This window comes from Phaenicophaeus curvirostris, chromosome 13 (assembly GCF_032191515.1).
Source record: "Phaenicophaeus curvirostris isolate KB17595 chromosome 13, BPBGC_Pcur_1.0, whole genome shotgun sequence".
NCBI lineage: Eukaryota > Metazoa > Chordata > Aves > Cuculiformes > Cuculidae > Phaenicophaeus > Phaenicophaeus curvirostris.
This window is the reverse complement of record NC_091404.1, coordinates 1,794,693-1,813,062: the sequence shown is the minus strand read 5'-3', so window position 1 is coordinate 1,813,062 and position 18,370 is coordinate 1,794,693. Positions and strand designations below refer to the sequence as shown.

Genomic DNA, 18,370 nt, shown 5'->3' with positions numbered 1-18,370 from the left:
TCGGCTGGAGCTGGGAAAGTGAGGATGCGCTTCTGCTACCTCTATGCCTTTATATCCTTGCTCTTAGCTGGCCCAGGCAGGAGATGTGCCAACAACCTCTAAAGTAAGGCCAGAGACTGGGACTCCTGGGAGCTGCTCCTCCCTCTGTCCCTTTGGACGGGACCCCAAGGGTATTTGAGGAGTCAAAATACGGTGTGAGGTTACTCCAAAAGGCCAGTTGAGAGGAGCTGGGATCATCTGCAGGTGGTGGCTGAGAAGGGACCGGAGGCAGTGGTGATGGAGAACAGTGAGAGCTATCACAGCACCGCGGGGGATGTTAAACCCCCCACTCAGGGCAGACGCTCGCTCCTGCAGACCCCATGCAGGGAGAAAACATCCTAAACCTAAAAGAGCCTAGTGCTTTCCTCTGACATGGCTCGTATCAGGGCTGCGCGCCATCAGTGGACCACATCCCTCTTCCAACAGCCAAAAACTCCTCAAAAACCTGCCCGGGCTCTGTCCCAGACTCTTCCTTTGGGAGCCGCTTTAACTTTTCCGCTTTGCAAATGCATTCGAGTTCCCAGCCCTCCTCTTCAGCGATGCTGTGGTCAATAACTCGCCAGGAGGCTGCTATTCTCCCTCTGCTTCCCACCCTCCCACTTGTCTCGGTATCTGCATTCATGCCTTTTTGGCCCTCCCTCGGCAGCGGGTGAGGAATAAAGCGGCGCTGGCTGAGCACGACGCAGGCTGCGCTAGGGATGCTGAGAGCCGGCGGAGGGGAAGCCTGAATCACCGGCGCTTCAAGGTGGGAGTGAGAGGTTTGGGCTGGGAGAGAGGGGAGGACATCACACGTGCTTTTTGAGGAGTCAGGTGCTCGCAGCCAGCTGGCGGTCACTGGGAATTGGGCAACTCTGTTCCTTTCTGCGCCTTTAAAGACAGAGCTGAGAGCGATGGGGAGGAGAGGAGGGGCTCGTGGGAGTGCAGAGAGATGCCGGCTCTGAGCTGGAGCTGGAGCTGAAGCTGAAGGATGCAGCCCGGGACTTGTGCCTCTTGGAGAAAACCCTCCTGGAGGAGCGTCTCTGGTAGGATCCTGTGGAGATGGAGGAAAGCTCAGCCTAGAAATGCCTAAAAATGAGCCTGGAAAGGCTCAGCTGGGTACCACGCAAGAGAGCAGGGTCACTGGCCCCTGCTGAGGAAGACTTCTGCTGGCATCATCTGGGAGGGAGCCACTGAGGTCAGTGGGATCACCCTGGTTCATGCCCGTCTGGTAGGATGACAAGCAGCAGAGCTGGTTTTTGACACCCTTTGTTCAGGCTCCTTCTCTTCCCTGGCTGCTCTCACACCCGCAGACCCTGCAGCTTCGTGCCCCAGGGGAGCGGGTTCCATGCTGCTGGCGACTTGGCTGGGATGGATGAGGACTTGATGGCTTCAGCTTCCCTTCTTGCAGACGGGCTCTCCTTGAGCTGGTAACGTTGCTTTGCTTCTGGGAAGAATGGGTGACCGACCTGGAAGTGTTGAGAGGAGCAAAGTGAGGGTGGGAGCTCTGATGGGGTCCATAGCCAATGTCCAGTGCCATCAAGGAGAGGCTTTGTGTCTTTGGGATTGTCAAAAGAGGTCCAGTTTCTTTATAAATGGGGCCGAGGGTATCACAAGGACCTTTAGTGCTCCTGAACAGAGGTTGTTGCCTTAGAGAAAGCAGCACAGAAGGTCCAGGTCCTGTTTGGACCTTGAGCCCAAGGTTTTCTTATTTTTGGGAGAATGGGATATGCATGAACTGGTTCTGTGGGTCTCGGTACAGAAGATCCAACCTCTCTGCCCTGAGCTTCTGTTTCAGGAGCTGATTCAGGTAGAGTTTAGGCTTTTTAGTAGTATCGGGTATGGTTGGCATCTGGACTCCTGTTGACACCTCTGGAGATGCCCAGTGGACAGGCAGGTGAGAGGGGAGAAGGTGACTCCCTGGTCTCTCAGCGATTTAGGGACCAGAACCTGATGGTTGATACTTTGCAGCTAAATCTGCTGTGCGACCAACACAACCTGCCCAGTGTGTCTGACTGAACCGAGCCCACCCTGCATACTGGGATTAGCTGATACCTGTGCCACCGGGATTGGCTGATACCCATGTCACCGGGATTGACTGATCCTGTGTCACCGGGATCAACTGATACCCTTATCGCTGGGTTCAGCTGATAACCCGTGTCACCAGGATCAACTAATACCCATGTCACTGGGATTGGCTGAAACCTCATGTGGCTGGTATAGGTTGATACCCATGTCACCAGGATCAACTGATACTCATGTCACCGGCATCCGTTGCTACCCATGTCACTGGGATTCACCGGTACCTATGTCACCGGGCTCAACAGATACCTGTGTCGCCAGCATCATTGCTACCCATGTCACCAGGATTCATTGGTACTCATGTCACCAGGGTGAACTGATGCTCGTGTCACCAGCATCACTGCTACCTGTGTCACTAGGATTCGCTGGTACCTGTGTCACTGGGATCAACCGATACCCAAGTCACTGGGATTCATTGATACCCGTGTCACCGGGATCAACCGATGCCCGTATCAGCGACATCACTGCTACCTGTGTCACTGGGGTCAACCAATACCCGTGTCACTGGGATCAACTGATACCCGTGTCACCAGGATTCACTGGTACCCATGTCACCCAGATTCTCTGGTACCCATATCACCGGGATCAGCCGATACCCGTGTCACTGGGATTCACTGGTACCTGTGTCACCAGGATCAACTGATACTTGTGTCACCGGGATCCACTGGTACCCATGTTCCTGGGATTCATTGGTACCTGTGTCACTGGGATCAACTGATACCCATGTCACTGGGATCTACTGATACTTGTGTCACCGGGGTCAACTGATACCTGTGTCACTGGGATTTATTGGTACCCATGTCGCTGGGATCAACCGATGCCCATGTCACTGGGATCCATTGGTACCCATGTCACCGGGATTCACCGGTACCCATGTCACTGGGATCAACCGATACCCATGTCACTGGGATCAACTGATGCCCGTGTCACCAACATCACTGCCACCTGTGTCCCCGGGATTCCCTGGTACCCGTGTCACTGGGACGAGCCACTGGCAGCAGGGGTGTCCTGGGGGGTGAGGGTGTCCTGGGGGGGGGGGGGCGGGTGCCCCGGGGGGGGGTGAGGGTGCCCCCGGGGGGGTGTCAGGTGTGTCCGGGGGGCAGGGGCTGGGAGCCCGGGGCAGGCGGAGGGGCCGCAGTCATTACCGGGGGAGCGGATGCCCGGGGCTCGCTGGGGACCGCTAATGGGCCGGGTCCATTTCTGCTGGATGACGCCACTTAGGTGAAGCGTTAAGAGCTTCAGCTCCGGGAAAAGCGAGCGGCGGGGAGAGGGAGAGCGAGAGATGCTCGCGGGCACCGAGAAAACCCCTCCCTCGCTCCCCTCCTCCGCGCTGCCCCCGCGCAGCGCCGGCTCCGAGCCCCCAGCCCTGCCCCACGGCATCGCCCCTGCCCCACGGCATCATCCCCGCCCCACCGCCCCCCTGCCCCACAGCATCACCCCTGCCCCTCCGCACCGAGCCCCCAGCCCTGCCCCACCGCATCCCCCCTGCCCCACGGCATCTCCCCTGCCTCACGGCATCTCCCCTGCCCCACAGCATCATCCCTGCCCCACCGCCCCCCTGCCCCACCGCATCACCCCAGCCCCACAGCACCGAGCCCCCCAGCCCTGCCCCACCGCCCCAGCATCGCCCCCCGGCTGATGGACCCGCGGTGGGGTGAGTGTGGGGCGCGAATATGGGAGAGGGTGGGGGGTGAGAGGCAAGGGGGGAGGCAAAGGGGGACACGAGTGGGGGGCAGGGGGGCTGCGGGGAAGGGGAAGGGGGGTGGGCAGCGATGGGGGGACGCGAGTGGGGGGCGGAGGGGATGCAGGAGGGTGCGGGGGATCGGGAGAGAGGGGTGCGGGGGGCAGGGGGACACGAGTGGGGGGCAGGGGACATGAGTGGGGGGCAGAGGAACACGAGTGGGGAGCAGGGGGGCTGCAGGATGGCACTGGGTGTGGGCCAGCAGGGGAAGGTGTGGGATGGGCAGGGGGACACGAGTGAGGGGCAGGGGGACTGCGGGACAGTGCTGGATGCAGGATATTGGGGGAGAGGTGTGGGGTGGGCAGGGGGACACGAGTCGGGGGCAGGGGGCTGCAGGACAGTGCAGGGTGTGGGGCATTGGGGAAAGGTGTGGGGTGGGCAGGGGGACATGAGGGGGGGTCATGGGGGCTGCAGGACGGTGCTGAGCGTGGGGCAAGGGGGGTGGGCAGCTATGGGGGGATGCGAGTCGGGTGTGTGTAAGGCGGTCCTGGGCACACGTAGGGTGGGCAGCGGCAGGGGGACACGAGTGGGGAGGCAGAGGTGGGGGGCACGTGTGGGGAGGGCAGCAGGGCTGCTGGGTGTCGGGGGGCATGCGTGGGGTGGGCAGGAGCGAAGGGGGGACACAAGTGGGGGGTTTGGGAGGGGTCCTGGGAGTGCGTGGGGTGCTTTCTGGTGGGACAGGGGTCCTGAGCACATATAGGGTGTTTGCAGGAGGGTCCTGGACACATATAGGGTGTTTGCTGATGGGACACGGGTCCTGGGCATGCGTGGGCTGTTTGCAGGGGGTGTTGGGTGCACCTGGGCTGTTTGTGATGGGACGGAGAGTCGTGGCCACTCGTGGGGTTTTGGTGGAGGGTCAGGCGTTGTGGAGCACACGTGGGTTAAGTTGTCCCGGGATGCCCACGGGCCGTAAGCGTGTGATGAAGCTGGGGTTCCAGGGCACAAGCACGCCGTGGGATGGGGGTCCTGGACACGTGGGCAGTGTACGCGGTGGGGCTGGGGGTGAGGGTCACGCACTGGGGGTGTGCACAGCAGGGCTGGGGAGTGCTGAAGGTGGACAAGCTGCATGCACAGCAGTGCTGGGAGGTGCTGGGAGCGTGTGGGCTGTGTCACCCCGTGGGGCTGTGGGTGCAGGTTTAGGTTTGTATCCGAGCCGTGTGGGGGCTGTCACTGCGGCGGGGCTGGGGGCTGCTCCGGATCTGAGCCACGCGTGGGTTGTGTCGAACGGTGGGGCTGGGAGCTGCAAGACGGGTCCGGATCCAAATCACACGCAGGCTGTGTCACCCGGTGGGGCTATGGATCTGAGCCATCTGTGGGCTGTGTCACCCGGTGGGGCTGGGGGCCGCGGATCTAAGCCACACGTGGGCTATGTCACCCGGTGGGACTGTGGATCTGAGCCACCCTTGGGCTGTGTTGAACGGTGGGGCTGGGAGCTGCGAGATGGGTCCGGACCCGAATCGCGCATCTGTTGTGTCACCCGGTGGGGCTGGGGGCTGTGGATCTGAGCCACCCATGGACTGTGGATCTGAGCCACCCATGGACTGTGTCAGCTGGTGGGGCTGGGGGCTGTGGATCTAAGCCAGGCGTGGGCTGTGTCACCCAGTGGGGCTGTGGGTCTAAACCACACGTGGGCTGTGTTACCCAGTGGGGCTGTGGATCTGAGCCACCCTTGGGCTGTTTCACCTGGTGGGACTGCGGATCTGAGCTACTCGTGGGCTGTGTCACCTGGTGGGGCTGGGGGCTGTGGATTTGAGCCACCCATGAACTGTGTCACCTGGTGGGACTGTGGATCTGAGCTACTCGTGGTCTGTGTCACCCAGTGGGGCTGTAGATCTGAGCCACCTGTGGGCTGTGTCACCTGATGGGACTGCGGATCTGAGCCACCCATGGGCTGTGTCATCTGGTGGGGCAGGGGGCTGCCTGACTGATCTGAATTGGATCCATACATGGGCTGGAGGAGCAGTCACTGGGCTGTGTACAGGGGCTGCAGCCCAGATCCAGGCCACGCATGGGCTTCATGCAGAGCAGGACGCGAGGATCAGCCTCCTGCTCCATCCCGCAGTGCCTGGACCAGATTGAGAGGGTCCTGCCAGGGGGGGGAAAGCCCTTTTCTCCCACCTGGGTGCTTTGTGTACCTCATCCCTTCTTGCAGCCACCTCCAGCCTGTAAATCATTTGCTTTTACGATGCCTCCTCTGGCCCATTATCACACGAACTTTATGTGTTTGGTGACCATCAAGCTGAGCCGGTTTCCGGGGCTGGCAATGCCTGCCTGGCAGGCAGGGTGTGAGGAGAAGGAGGAGGCTGGGGACACGCTGCCCTGGTCCCCCCAGCTGGGCAGGTAGGCAGGGAGAGGTGCAGCGGTGCCTCAGGGATGGTCAGAGCGATGGGGTCAGGAGACGGACTGGTTGCAACCCCAGGATCGGGCTGGAGCAGGGAGGGCTGGGACTGAGCCAGGGGCACTGGGCTCCCCCTGGGGAGAGGGGATGGTTGCTGGGTGCCAGCTCTGGTCATTCAATCCCTCTTTCCCCCATCCCGCTGGACTTGAGGACATACAGATCCTCCGGCTCGCATCCGGTTGGGTCCCAGAGGGACCTCTACCTGCCACAGCCAGCAAGGCTGGGTCCGTGTCTTACCCGCGTGCGTGAGGATTGTGGGTCCAGGAGCCTTTCGGGCTCCAGTTCAGAGCTGGGGGCCTCCCAGGACCTGTCTTGCCTGGGATGCTGTGTCCAATTCCTGGACTCAGATCCTAAGTGTCCAGGTTGCAATGCACTGTGTGGCCTGATGGTCAGCTCCTTTCTCTGTCTGCTGTCCCTGGGGCTCTGTTTCTCCTCACGGTGTCCCTTGCGCATCTCCTCGTGCCTAAGCATGGCTCATGGGTTTCCTTGCGTCTCCTGAGCTCCTGGTCTTGCATAGAGGACTGGGCGTAGCTGAATTGGGTCTGTCCTTTGGGTGCTCTTCATCTCCCGGTTCCACTGCCTCCACCACAGCAGGACCCTCTGCTGCCTTGATCTCTCTCTCTGGGTCACACCTCGGTTCAACCCCACACGAAAACCTCATGGGAATCTCACTGGCTGAGCCCTAATGCTCAGGTGCTGCCAAACCCCAGCGCACAGGGACACCTGGAACAGCTCTTCCCCGGGTGTAAATCAGCATCGTCACCAGAACGATCCCACCCCACGATGGGATCCTGGTTGTGAGGCATGTGGGAACCCACTGAGGCTGCTCTCTGCGTGGTCCTAGGTGCTGGCTGAGATGTGTCCTGTCTCTTCAGGAGTATGGGGGGCTTCAGGTCACCACCTTGAGCTTTAGTCAGACCCTCCGAGGCGAGGAGCTCAGGTCCCAGCTCACAGGTGGGTGCTTTGACTCTGTGGCCTGCTCTCACCCTGGCAGCATCCTTGCAAAACCCTCCCTGGGTCATCTGTGCCCTCCTAATTCACCTTGATATTTCTGTTAAACAAATCGGTGTCCAAATCAGTTGTGGGTGTCCTGGGAGAGTGACTCATTCCCTGTCTGCGCCTCCTTGGACGGGGCGAGCATCCCACTTAAGATCATACGGAGGTGGGCTCCACGTGCAGGAAAAACCCAAATCTAAGCAGATCCGTTGCCTTTTCTCTCCGAGGAGGGGGATGGGAGAGGCCAGATTTTGCTTGAACAGTCAAAGTAAGTTGCCTTTGCTTTTCCCTGCTCTTCAAGGTCAGCCTAGCTAATGAAAATCAATCTTCCCTCTGCCTCTCTCTGCTGCATGAGCAGATTCTACCTGTGGCCCCTCACCTAGTTGAAAGGCTCCGCCACGGCCGCCTGCCTGGGCTGCTGACCATGTGCAACGCAGTGGGGAACTTCCTATTGAAACAGAGTCTTCCTGCGGGCCCGGGCACCGTGACAATATCTGTGTCACTGAGGGATCGCTCACTTGATCTGCCAAAGGAGAATGGCTTTGTCCCAGGGAAGTTGGCCGTGCACGGAAAGCACGTATCCGATATTGCAATCCAGGCTGGGGGAAAGCTCTTCGCTGGGGTCTGACGTGCAACGTGTGGCTTCTGTCCTCCTAGGCAGCTCCTTTTTGCAGGCAGCATGGGTGGGAAGCTTCCCTCTCCCTTCCTCTTAAGGGACCTGTCTCCATCGCAGCCCTGCTCGCCTCACCTCGCTGAGGTTTCATCTGGACACCAGCAGCAGTATCTGGAAGCCCAAGGGTTTGGCGATGGTGCTGATGTCCAACCTGCCAGGGTCGGGGGAGCTGTGGGACACAGAGATCCTCTCTAATGCAGCCCCCAGCCCTCGGACGGCCCTGGCTTTCCTTGTGGCTATACCAGGCACCGATGCAGCCTGGGGAAGTGCCGTTTCCTTAAAACAACAGCGTGGCAGCCTCGGTGCGAGGAGCAAGACGAGGCTTGCCTGCTGGGAATGCTGCGCTCCCTGCTTCACCCTAGCTTTGTGCCAGGGTTGAAGAGAAACTTTCTCAGTGTTGGGGACGGGGCCGTTGCTGGGTTGTGCATGGACCAAGACTGAAGGAGTCTGCAGGCTGTGTCTCATTAGTTGCAATTTGTTGATGCTACTGCCTAACATCAAATGTGTTCAGATCCACCTCCATCCCCGTGCCACTGGCGTGTACAGAATACAGCACAAGGATGCTGCTCGCGGTGTGCTGGGAATCCCCAAAACAGTCTCCTGCTCTTCCCAGTTCTGTCACAGGCTCTGGATAAGTCACATCTTCATGTTTCCCCTCCTCTAGAGAGGGCCAGCGCCTTCCCCTGGGGAAGGAGACTGAGGAGAGACAGGGTCCATCAGTCTGGCAAGGGATGGGAAATCCTCTGGAAGCATCCCAGAGCGTGGGAGGATGCTGTGCCCACGTATTTCAAGGGAGAGATCTCACAGTCCTTGTCTTTTGGACACATCCAGCCCAAGCCTTCTCAGGCACAAAAGTACTTTGATTCTGGTTGTTGGAAACAACTTCATTAGGAGTTCTCCAGCCAGCCTTTGCTTCCTGCTTTGGATGGATAGATCCATTATAAAACATAACACAGATGTTTTCTCTATCTTCCTGTCCCGTCCTTTAGGAATTTTAGATGTGCCCTGATGCCGCAGGGTCTCCTGGCTCCTGGAAATGCAGCTCTCTTCCAGTGTGGCTGAAATCAGTTGTGACGAGACGATGGACCCACCTGCTGAGGACTTCCAGCAGGTCCTGTCCATTGACCAAATCCGCTCCATCCGTGCCAGCAACAACTACGTGGAGAGACCGGCTGTCTGCTTCCAGCAAGCCGTCTCCAACCCCTCCCTGTCGCAGCCACCGCACAAGCAAGAGTGGTCCCAGGACCGCCTGGTGTCTTCCACCTTCCAGGACCTGCACCGCAGCCACAGCCAACAGCACCAGATGCCACCTTTGCAGCAGCACATGAGCCACTCCAGCACGGCCAGTTCCGTCTCCCAAAGCACCACCGCCTCGGACCAGCGCCTCCTGAGCAGCCTGACGCCTTCCCACTCCGGGCACTCCCTCATCCGGACGCAGCCCCGGGCTGGCGAGCTGAAACCAGAGGAGTCGCCACTGAAGGGGGTGGCGGAGAAGCCCACGCTCCACACCGGCCACCTCTTCATCTGCGAGGAGTGCGGGCGATGCAAGTGCCCCCGCTGCACGGCTGCGCGCAGCCTCCCCTCCTGCTGGCTCTGCAACCAGCGCTGCCTCTGCTCCCCCGAGAGCCTCCTCGACTACGGGACTTGTCTCTGCTGCGTCAAGGGTCTCTTCTACCACTGCTCCACCGACGACGAGGACACCTGCGCCGACGACCCCTGCTCCTGCGGGCCGGGGTCCTGCTGCGCCCGCTGGGCTGCCATGAGCTTCCTCTCTCTCCTCATGCCCTGCCTCTGCTGCTACTTTCCTACCCTGGGGTGCCTCAAACTTTGCCAGCGGGGCTACGACGGCCTGAAACGACCCGGCTGCCGCTGCCAGAGCCACACCAACACGGTCTGCAGAAAGATCTCCTCCTCCAGCGGCACGCCTTTCCCCAAGACGCTGGATAAGCCGGTATGACCCTCCCAGGGAGGAGAAGCAGGCTCTACTCCTCTTCCTTCTCCTTCCCCTGTCCCCTCCGTCCCCCTCCTACTTCGGCTCCCTCCGCTCTGCAGCGCTCGCCCCTTCCCACCATCACCTCCCAGGAACGAGACAGGTGAACTGGGGGTCCCCCAGCCTTTGGGAGGACGAAGGCGCTGGGGAGCCGGCACCAAGCTGGTGGAAAGCGGTGGTTTTGCACACTCGGGAGAGGCAGAGAGAGCTGCGGGTGCCCTCCTTGGCCATGTCCTGCAGGGAAGGGCAACCCAGGGGGGTCCTCAGGACTCTGCTCTCTCAGGGTTTTAGGAGCTGCTGCTGCCCCATGGTGTGGTCCTTCCCCACGTGAGGAAGAGGCAGGTCGATGCATCCCCTGTGCAAGTGTCCTCCAGCAGCCAGACCTCCTTGTCTCTCCCTTTATCTCTCTCCAGCACTTTTTGTGGGTGGCCTCTCTCCTCTCACGTGGCTTTGGGTCTGCTTTCCTCATGGGGCTGGGGTGCTGCGGGATCCCACCAGTGACAGTGGCTTTCCTCTGGGCTCGGAAGACACTGGGAGAAGCAAGTGAGCTTCAAAATGAGGTGGCATCGTATTTTTCTGTCTCAAAGAGGAAGAGAAGGTGTGGGATGCTTTAGAAACCTTCTGGCAGGGGAAGGAGCTATCGGAGGCAGCCCAGCCCACTCGCTTCTGCCCGACTGCATTGAGGGAAAGGTCCCCTCTGGGATTTGGCTTAGAACAAGAAGCTGGTTCGAAATTGCCATTCATTTCTCAGTGTCTTGTAGGGCTGCCTCCAGAGCACAAACCCTGGCAGGATGGGGGTCTCCATCCCACCACTAAGCAGATGCCACGAGCATCGGCTCCGTGCTTGAGCCCCAATATGGTACCTTCCACCAGCACTGAATTCACTTTAAAAATAAAACCCCCAACCCCACCTCTCAGCAGCTGCCACTCACACGGCTCTCCCTGACTGAGGAGACGCCCCAGCAGGGGTTTCTATAGCTCCTGCGTTGGGCTGGAGGGAAGCCGAGAGCAGAAGCGAGTGTCAAAAGGTGGGAGCCTGAGCTTCCCTCCCTGCAGAAGTTGTCTTTGAGTCCTTGCCTTGCTTTCCTTCGCCCACTGGCGTGTCCCAGCACCACCAGCATCACGCTGACAGGCAAACCCTGCCGGCTCTGCTGAGGGTGTTGTGCAGCAAACTGGAGATGGGGCTGAACCGAGCCCTGGGGCTGGGCCAGCTGCACACAAGAAAGAAACCTGAATTGGTGTCCATGCTTCATGGTTCACTTGCTGTGATGACAATAAGCCCAAGCCTTTGCTGCCATTGGGGGAGCTCCTCCTGGTCCTGGACTCAGCCCTATCTCCCCTTGCAAAGAGGCGGCATCACCTCGCAGTTGTGACCCCACTGACATCGTCCAAGGAGACTTTGAAGATGGGATGGTGGCCGAGTGCTCGACTCTGCCTACCTGTCCCTCCTCCGAGGTGCGTGAGTGCAGAGGGGAGCGAATGGTTCCCCTTTAGAAATATATGCAATGTGTCCCTTGGCTTCCTCCAAGACCCTGCCACCCAGGGCTCCTCCGTCGTCATCCCTCAGCCACCTCCTTACGCAGAGTTCTGTGGATCTATTTTTGTATATATAAATATATCGTTAGGATGGCTAGGTCTCTTACTAATAATATTCATGATACTGCTGTGAATGGTGCCAGATGCAAGGTCTGGCTTCTTGGTACACTTGCACCTGCTGGAAGATGATTTCCCTGTTTATTGCTAATCCTAGACCTTTAATTCCTGGGTAGTCGGGAGAGGAGGAAAGGGAGGATTCCAGATTGGCTGCTTTGCAGAGTGAGGGTAGGATTTTGTGCTGGCTGTGGGGTGAGGCAGGAGGTAGGCTTTCAGGATGGGATTCCTCTCTCTGTACATTTGCTATCTAAAAATCGCAGCCAATCCAAGCTCCCTCTGTTGCAGAGAAAAGTGGTTCCAGGGGGTGATTCATCCCGCTCAAAAACATTATTCATTAAATTATGTTCTGGCAGTGCCTGTCTCTCTTGACTCAAATGGGACCCAAACACCGAACTCACAGTTTCCTGTGGAAGGGGAGATGAATCCCATCCCTGATGTGAAGTTTGTGCCCATGTGACTGAAATCCTCACCCTGCTTTCATCTAGACCCTGAGGTGGGATGGTGAAAGATGCTTTCTCTGGCCAAAGACAGAGAGCCCACTTCAGAGGATTCAGGGTGATGCTCTGGGTTACGCTGAGGATCTCTTGACATTAAGAAGGGAAAGAGCCACATCTGTGTAGTCTGCCCACCCTCTGAGGCCAGCCCTGGACTTGGAAGTTGTTTGGGTTTGAAGGCAGTGACCACCTCAGAGGATGCATGTGTATCTCTGTAACTCAGTCCATGTCTCCATGGCAGAGGTTAGAAAACATATTGAAAACGTATTTATCCGTATGCCAAAAACTGCTTGGTGTCCTACTTCCAAATGATGTTTGGGGGAGAGACTTCCATCAAGAGACACCCTTCCTCTTGAACGCTCCGTTCACTTTTCTATTGGTGCTGATTAACTCCTTCATCCTAAAAAATGTAATGGATTGGGGGCAGCCCCGAGGAGAAGGACTTTGGGTACTGGGCAATGAGAATCTTGATGTGAGCTGGCAACGTGTGCTCACAGGGCAAAACCCAACCCTGTCCTGAGCTGCATCCTGAGCAGTGGGACCAGCAGGGAGGGAGGGGATTCTGCCCCTCTGCTCTGCTCTGTGAGACCAAACCTGGAGCCCTGTGTCCAGTTCTGGAGTCCTCAGCACAGGGAGGATGTGGAGCTGTTGGAAAGAGGCCAGATGAGTCCACAGAGATGATACGAGGGCTGGAGAACATCCTGTACGAGGACAGGCTGAGAGAGTTGGGGTTTTTCAGCCTGGAGAAGAGAAGGCTGTGGGGAGACCTTAGAGCAGTTTTCAGTCCAGGAAAGCTGGAGAAGGACTCTTGATCAGGGGGTGCTGGGGCAGGACCAGGGGAGTGGTTTTGAGCTGAAAGAGAGGAGATTGAGATGGGACATTAGGAAGGAATTCTTCCGTGTGAGGGTTGGGAGGCCCTGGCCCAGGTTGCCCAGAGCAGGGGTGGCTGCCCCATCCCTGGAGGGGTTCAAGGCCAGGTTGGATGGGGCTTGGAGCCCCTGATCCGGTGAGGTGTCCCTGCCCATGGCAAGGGGTGAAATTGGATGGGCTTCAAGGTCCCTTCTAACTCAAACCATTCTATGATTCTATGAGAAAAGGTCCCTTTTTCACTGTGGGTTTGAGGACTCATCTCCCTTGAATGAAACTGTGAAATAGTTCATTGAAACTTTTTGAAGAAAACTAATGAACAGTATTTTCCAACTTGCTCTACTTTGATTTTTTTTTCCTCCTTTTTAAACAGATCCCACTTGTAAATTTAGTTACCACCTCTGTATCTTTGCAATTCCTTGCTTCCTCTCCTGATGGTGGAATGACTCAACATGTGAAGCTGCATCATTTTCACGGCCTCCAAAGTCATGCAAAGCACGGGGTGACCTCCCCCAAGTGCTGGAGCTGTAGGATGAGGAGATGGCTGTCCACATGGCAGCTCCCCAGAGCCAGTTTTGCTTGGCACCAGCATGGCAAGGCAGAGCCCTGCTCTACTATTGCAGCACATTTACCTTCAGGAGCTGGTAGAAGGCCAGGATGCTTGCCAGTAGACTTCTACCTAATGGGATTTTTTCTGGGTCAGTGCGGAAGCCCCATTTCTCCCAGGGAATCATGCCATAGCAGGGCTGAGGAGTCTGGCCAGGTCTCTTGAATGCCTCATCTCCAAGAAATGACAAACCTGCAAGATATAGTTTATGAAATACAGGACACGTAGAAGGGAATCGGAGAGGAAGAGAGTCCTGGATGGGCACTGAGGGTGGTCACACCACCACAGGACTTTGGTTTGATTGTGTTGAGCACAAAATGCAAAGCCACAGCTAGGCATTGCACTTCCTAGAATCATAGAATTCTAGAATCCTATATTGGAAAAGACCTTTGAGATTATTGAGTCCAACTGTACCTGTCCACTACTGAACCAAATCCCTCAGCACCTCGTTTACCCAGCTTTTAAAGCCCTTCAAGGATGGGGACTCCACAACTGCCTTGGGCAGCCTCTTCCAATGCTTGACAACCCTTGTCGTGAAGAAATTTTTCCTAATATCCAATCTAAACCTCTCCTGGTGCAACTTGATGTCATTTCCTCTCGTCCTATCACTTGTTACTTGGGAGAAGAGACCAGCACCCACCTCACCACAACCTTCTCTGTGGGAGCTGCAAAGAGCGATGAGGTCTCCCCTCAGCCTCCTCTTCTCCCAGGTAAACTGTCCCAGGTCCCTCAGCCGCTCCTCATCAGACTTGTTCTCCAACCCCTTCACCAGCTGTATCAGCTAGAGAAGTTCAGAGATGTTGGCCCCTACCCTGTTCGTAGGAGCATGTGGATTCACACGGGATTATTGCTTCTTATTCCATTGGGAGTTGTGGGAGACCAAGCTCCCATTTCTTGCTCTCACCAGAAAGGACAGGACAAAAAGTTAGCCAAGAAGCTCTGGTTCACTGAGCTCAGCTGGTGTCAGGAAGGCTGTGGGTAGGCTCTGATCCTGGCTTTTTCCTGAGCTTTTCCAAACATCTTCAGACTAGACCCTTCGTGCTCCCTCCCCATCGCTGGCTGCCAGACCATTTGGTTTCCCTGCAGAGAGGACTCCAATTTTGGTTGAGGTTGAGAGCCCCTTTCCTGCCCCACCCTGCAGCGAGTCAGATAACATCTGCTCCAGATGTTTATTAGCAGCTGCTCATCCTGGCAGTTTGGGTTTCTCTCTGTCCTGACGTGTCTTTTTTGGTTTTCCTTTGGGAGAGTCAACATGTTGAGTCCTCTGTTTTCCATGCACCCCCCTGATTTGACAAGGACGGATCCACTTTGTGAGGGAACATCTGTCTGTGTTGAGTGACTTTGCCAGTCGTGGTCTCCTTTGCCAGGAAACACGCAGGGCTGTAGGGCAGATTTAGATGGAAAGAGAGACTCAGGTGCCGAAGGAGCAGGAGGCAGGAGCTGCTGAGCAGGACCCAAGCTCCCCCTCCTCTGCTCCCCATGCAGGAACCTCCTCTTCTCACCCAGCCCTCCAAAGCTCTCTTCATACAAGAACTCCTGCTGGTGCTTGCTTTCTTCAAGGCTCTCCTTGGTCCTGCTCCCCTCCTTCCTTACCGGCAAATGTGTGAACCAGAGCGGAGGGGTCACTGGGGACCAAAGTGGAGTCTCCTTCTCATCCCAGCTCCCCAACCCTCCTGGTGGAAGAGCAGAAGTGGTCCCTGGGCTGCTGTCCACCCACCCCTGAGAAACATCAGAGCCAGCCAAGTACCTCACAGAAGAGGGAGAAGCTCTTTGGGACTCTTTGCTCACATTCCCGTAAAATCCCCTAGAGTTTTCTCTTCCCCATCCCCAGGTGGGAACCCAAAGACTTGGTGGTCAAGCGTCACTGACAAAAAGATGCCAAAGAGCAGAATAATGGTTTATGAACGGCTGCTTTAGTGCAATAACAAGAAAGGAGAGGAGGGGTGAGAGGAGCTCCTGCAAGGTTTGCACGACTGGACTGCACAGGGGAGGAGCACACCATGCCCCAAACTTGCTGTTTCCAGCACCCGCTCTCTGTTCCGAGACTGAAGAAAGCTCGGAGGTCTTCAGATACTGGAAAGTCTACCTTGTTGTTATCAGCATGTGAGGAAAGCAGATAAGGGATGTAAACTCACTCCAAAGACCATCCTTGGTCTTTAAGAGGATCCAATTCCGGCTTATCTCCTTCAAGGAGCCCACAGAGCCCAGTCCTGTGGGATGCTTGCAGCAGCTGGAGGCTGCTGGTCAGCATCAGGTCCCTGTGGGGCAAACCAGAGCTGCGAGCTCTTGGGGCTCAGTCTGCCCTGGGGTGTTTCTCAGTGGGCATCGGGATCTCTTGCCGACTCTTTCTCCCAGGGTGCAGGGTGGGAGCTTTCACAGGTGAGATCCATTGTCCTGCTTGGGGTGACGGTGTAGAAGAACCTCCCGATTGAGGGCACAAGCCCCCCTTTTCAGGGGACTGCAGGCAGGAGGGAGGGTGGGTGGATGGGGAGAGTGTCTCCGTGGGGCAGAGTGAACATGTGAGTGCCGGGTGAGGGGTCTCTCACTGCATCTTTCTCCTGCTGCACCTTCCCGCAGCACCTCAAAAGGGCTTCAGCACGAGCAGAACCAAACCCACCCTGCTGAGCCAGCCTGGGCATCGGGAGAGGAGGCTTTTCACCCTCTCTGTCCCAACGTCATCATCAGCTGAGAGGAGTGTGGTGCCCCTGGAGCTGGCACGGCTGGTCCCTGCCTGGGCTGCTGTTCTGCCCCAGCAGAGCCCCTTGTCCCCCTCCCTCTCCTTTTCCCTTTTCCCCTCCGCGCGTCCTTTCCCAGCAGCTCCCTCAGGCCTTTGCGATGCTCTGCGGCCAGGCAGCCTCCTGCCTCTCCAGGTGTCCTCAGCACAAAGTTCTCCTTAGAAGACGCATCACCCTTGGCTTCAAAGGAGAGTCTCATACCAAGAACCGAAGCCTCTTATCCTCCGTTTAATTGGTACAAAGGCATTCTGTACAGTGTATAAAGAGATCCCTCCCCTGGCTGTCTTTATTTGGGTTCCTTTCTATAAGGTGTAATATATGTTTATAACCCAATGGCTGGATTTTGACAATACTCTTGTACCTTTTAAGGGAAAAAAAAAAGAAAGAAAAAACCAAAGTATTTATTTGAAAAGTTTATTTTAAAGATAAGAAAAAAAAAACCTATTTATTTTAATGCACCCTCTTCTGTTTGGTTTTCTTCTCTTGCAAAGCTAATAACTGTTACTGAACCACTGCTGAGATGGAAGCAATTCTATGGGTGGCTTCACAAGCCCACTTAGAGCAACTATTCAATAAAAATATATATTAATTTTGAAAGCGGTCTCCTTCTTGCCCTCGTGGTGGCCAGGGTGTGACTCAGGCTTGGGCAGGGCTCGTAACTGGCTGTGGGGTGCTGGGTGGCTGAGCTGGATGTTGGGGGGATCATTGTTAACTCCACGACACCTCCTCTGATCTCCTGCTGCATAAAGCAAATCTCCAAAATCTCAGTGTGTGCTTTCCTGCTGCAACTGTCCCAGGTCCTCAAGGAAAGTCCTCAAGGCTTCTGTGGCAAAGGGCAGGGACAAGGAGGGAGGGACTGAAGTAAGAAGTCCTTGAGATCTGGGAGGTTTCAGTCACTGCATTGAGATGTCAACACTTTCCCGAAGCTACTGCCAGAAGAGATGGCGTGATGTGCAGGGCAATGGACATCTGCAGGAAGAGCTTAGGTTGGGCATTAGGGCAAGGTTCTTCCCCCAGAGGGTGGTGGAGCCCTGGAACAGCTCCCAGAGAAGCAGTCACGGCACCGAGCCTGACAATATTCCTGAAGCATTTGGCCAAGGCCCTCAGCCCCACGGTGTGAATGTTGGGGTGTCCTGTGCAGGGATAGGAGCTGGACTCGATGGTCCTTTTGAGCCCCTTCCAATTCAGGAGATGCTAGGATTCTATGAGCTGTGGTCTGGGCTCAAAATGTGTTTGGCCTCAAAAGGATGAATCTGGGCCACAGCACCAGCAGTTGCTGGGTTGGGCTGGTGTCTCCGACCTCTCTGTGTGTATCACAGGCCAGTGTCTCCTGCACTTCTGTAGGTACAAAGCCCAGTAACAACTTCTTGGCTTGAGGATATTTTCTGTTTACCTAAAACTCTTCTCTCACAAAGACTTAGAGCTTTATCCAAGTGCTTTGAGAGCATGAAGTTCTTTCACATCAATTCAGTGGGTAACGAATCCCATGGTCAGTGGCACCTCCCATTTGAATTTGTAGACTTCTGTTTCCAGCCCTTGACTCCGACCGCAAGAATCCTTTTGTGGGATGGTTTTGTTAGGCTAGCGCTGTGCTCAGGAGCCCCCTCAACCTTTGGGCTTAAATAAAACCGTGCATTCTCCATGTCTCTCACATAAAGACTTTTCCCAGGTTGTTTTACTGGGTTTGGAGCCCTGTTTGTGCCGCTGCTGGTATCAGGGCATGCTTTCCAAAATATGTTCCAATGCCTCAGCCACAGGCTTCAGAATCTGCCTCAGGGCTGTGAAATACAGATGCAAATCCAATGCCTGCTGTGACTCATTCTTCCCCTGCTTTTAAAAGATGACTTTAGGCCATTTGTCACCCATTGGCTCTTTTCAAAGCCGAAGTCCCTCTTTCTTGGACACAGCCTACCAGTTTCATTCCTAGATGCACAACCTTCTTTTAACGCCATTGGAGCCCTTTTGGTTTATATGGTACCTCCTTCCCAAGCTTTCCATGTCCTCATCAGTTCATGCCAACAAATCTTGGTGGCATCTGCAGATCTTGATCAGCTGTGGTCCTACAGAGGGAGGTTGAAGGAGACTTCAGGAGCTGAGCTGTAATGTGAGATTAGCAGAG

At 56.3% G+C, this 18,370-nt stretch overlaps 1 protein-coding gene and 1 long non-coding RNA gene across 7 annotated transcripts in view; both read left to right on the top strand.

Moving 5' to 3' along the window:
* LOC138726296 (uncharacterized) overlaps positions 1 to 16,848 on the top strand; it is a 147,114-nt gene extending 130,266 nt beyond the window's left edge. Inside the window, exon 2 of the long non-coding RNA XR_011338407.1 lies at positions 13,054 to 16,848. This is a non-coding gene — a long non-coding RNA (uncharacterized lncRNA). The remainder of the gene's footprint in view (positions 1 to 13,053) is intronic.
* Positions 629 to 16,848, top strand: SPRY3 (sprouty RTK signaling antagonist 3). Of its 6 annotated transcripts, none has more exons than XM_069867913.1 (2): positions 629 to 784; positions 8,895 to 16,848. In XM_069867913.1, the coding sequence occupies exon 2, from the start codon at positions 8,942 to 8,944 to the stop codon at positions 9,860 to 9,862; it is 921 nt and encodes a 306-aa protein (XP_069724014.1). In that variant the 5' UTR covers positions 629 to 784; positions 8,895 to 8,941; the 3' UTR covers positions 9,863 to 16,848. The 6 variants fall into 6 exon arrangements, with proteins under 6 accessions (XP_069724014.1, XP_069724018.1, XP_069724015.1 ...); XM_069867917.1 differs by lacking the exon at positions 629 to 784 and adding an exon at positions 949 to 1,061; XM_069867914.1 differs by lacking the exon at positions 629 to 784 and adding an exon at positions 1,071 to 1,213.
* Positions 16,849 to 18,370: the final 1,522 nt, after the last annotated feature.

What these genes read in the sequence shown, in the direction of transcription:
- SPRY3 (XM_069867913.1), top strand. Translation starts at nt 8,942, where the DNA reads ATGCAGCTCTCTTCCAGTGTGGCTGAAATCAGTTGTGACGAGACGATG.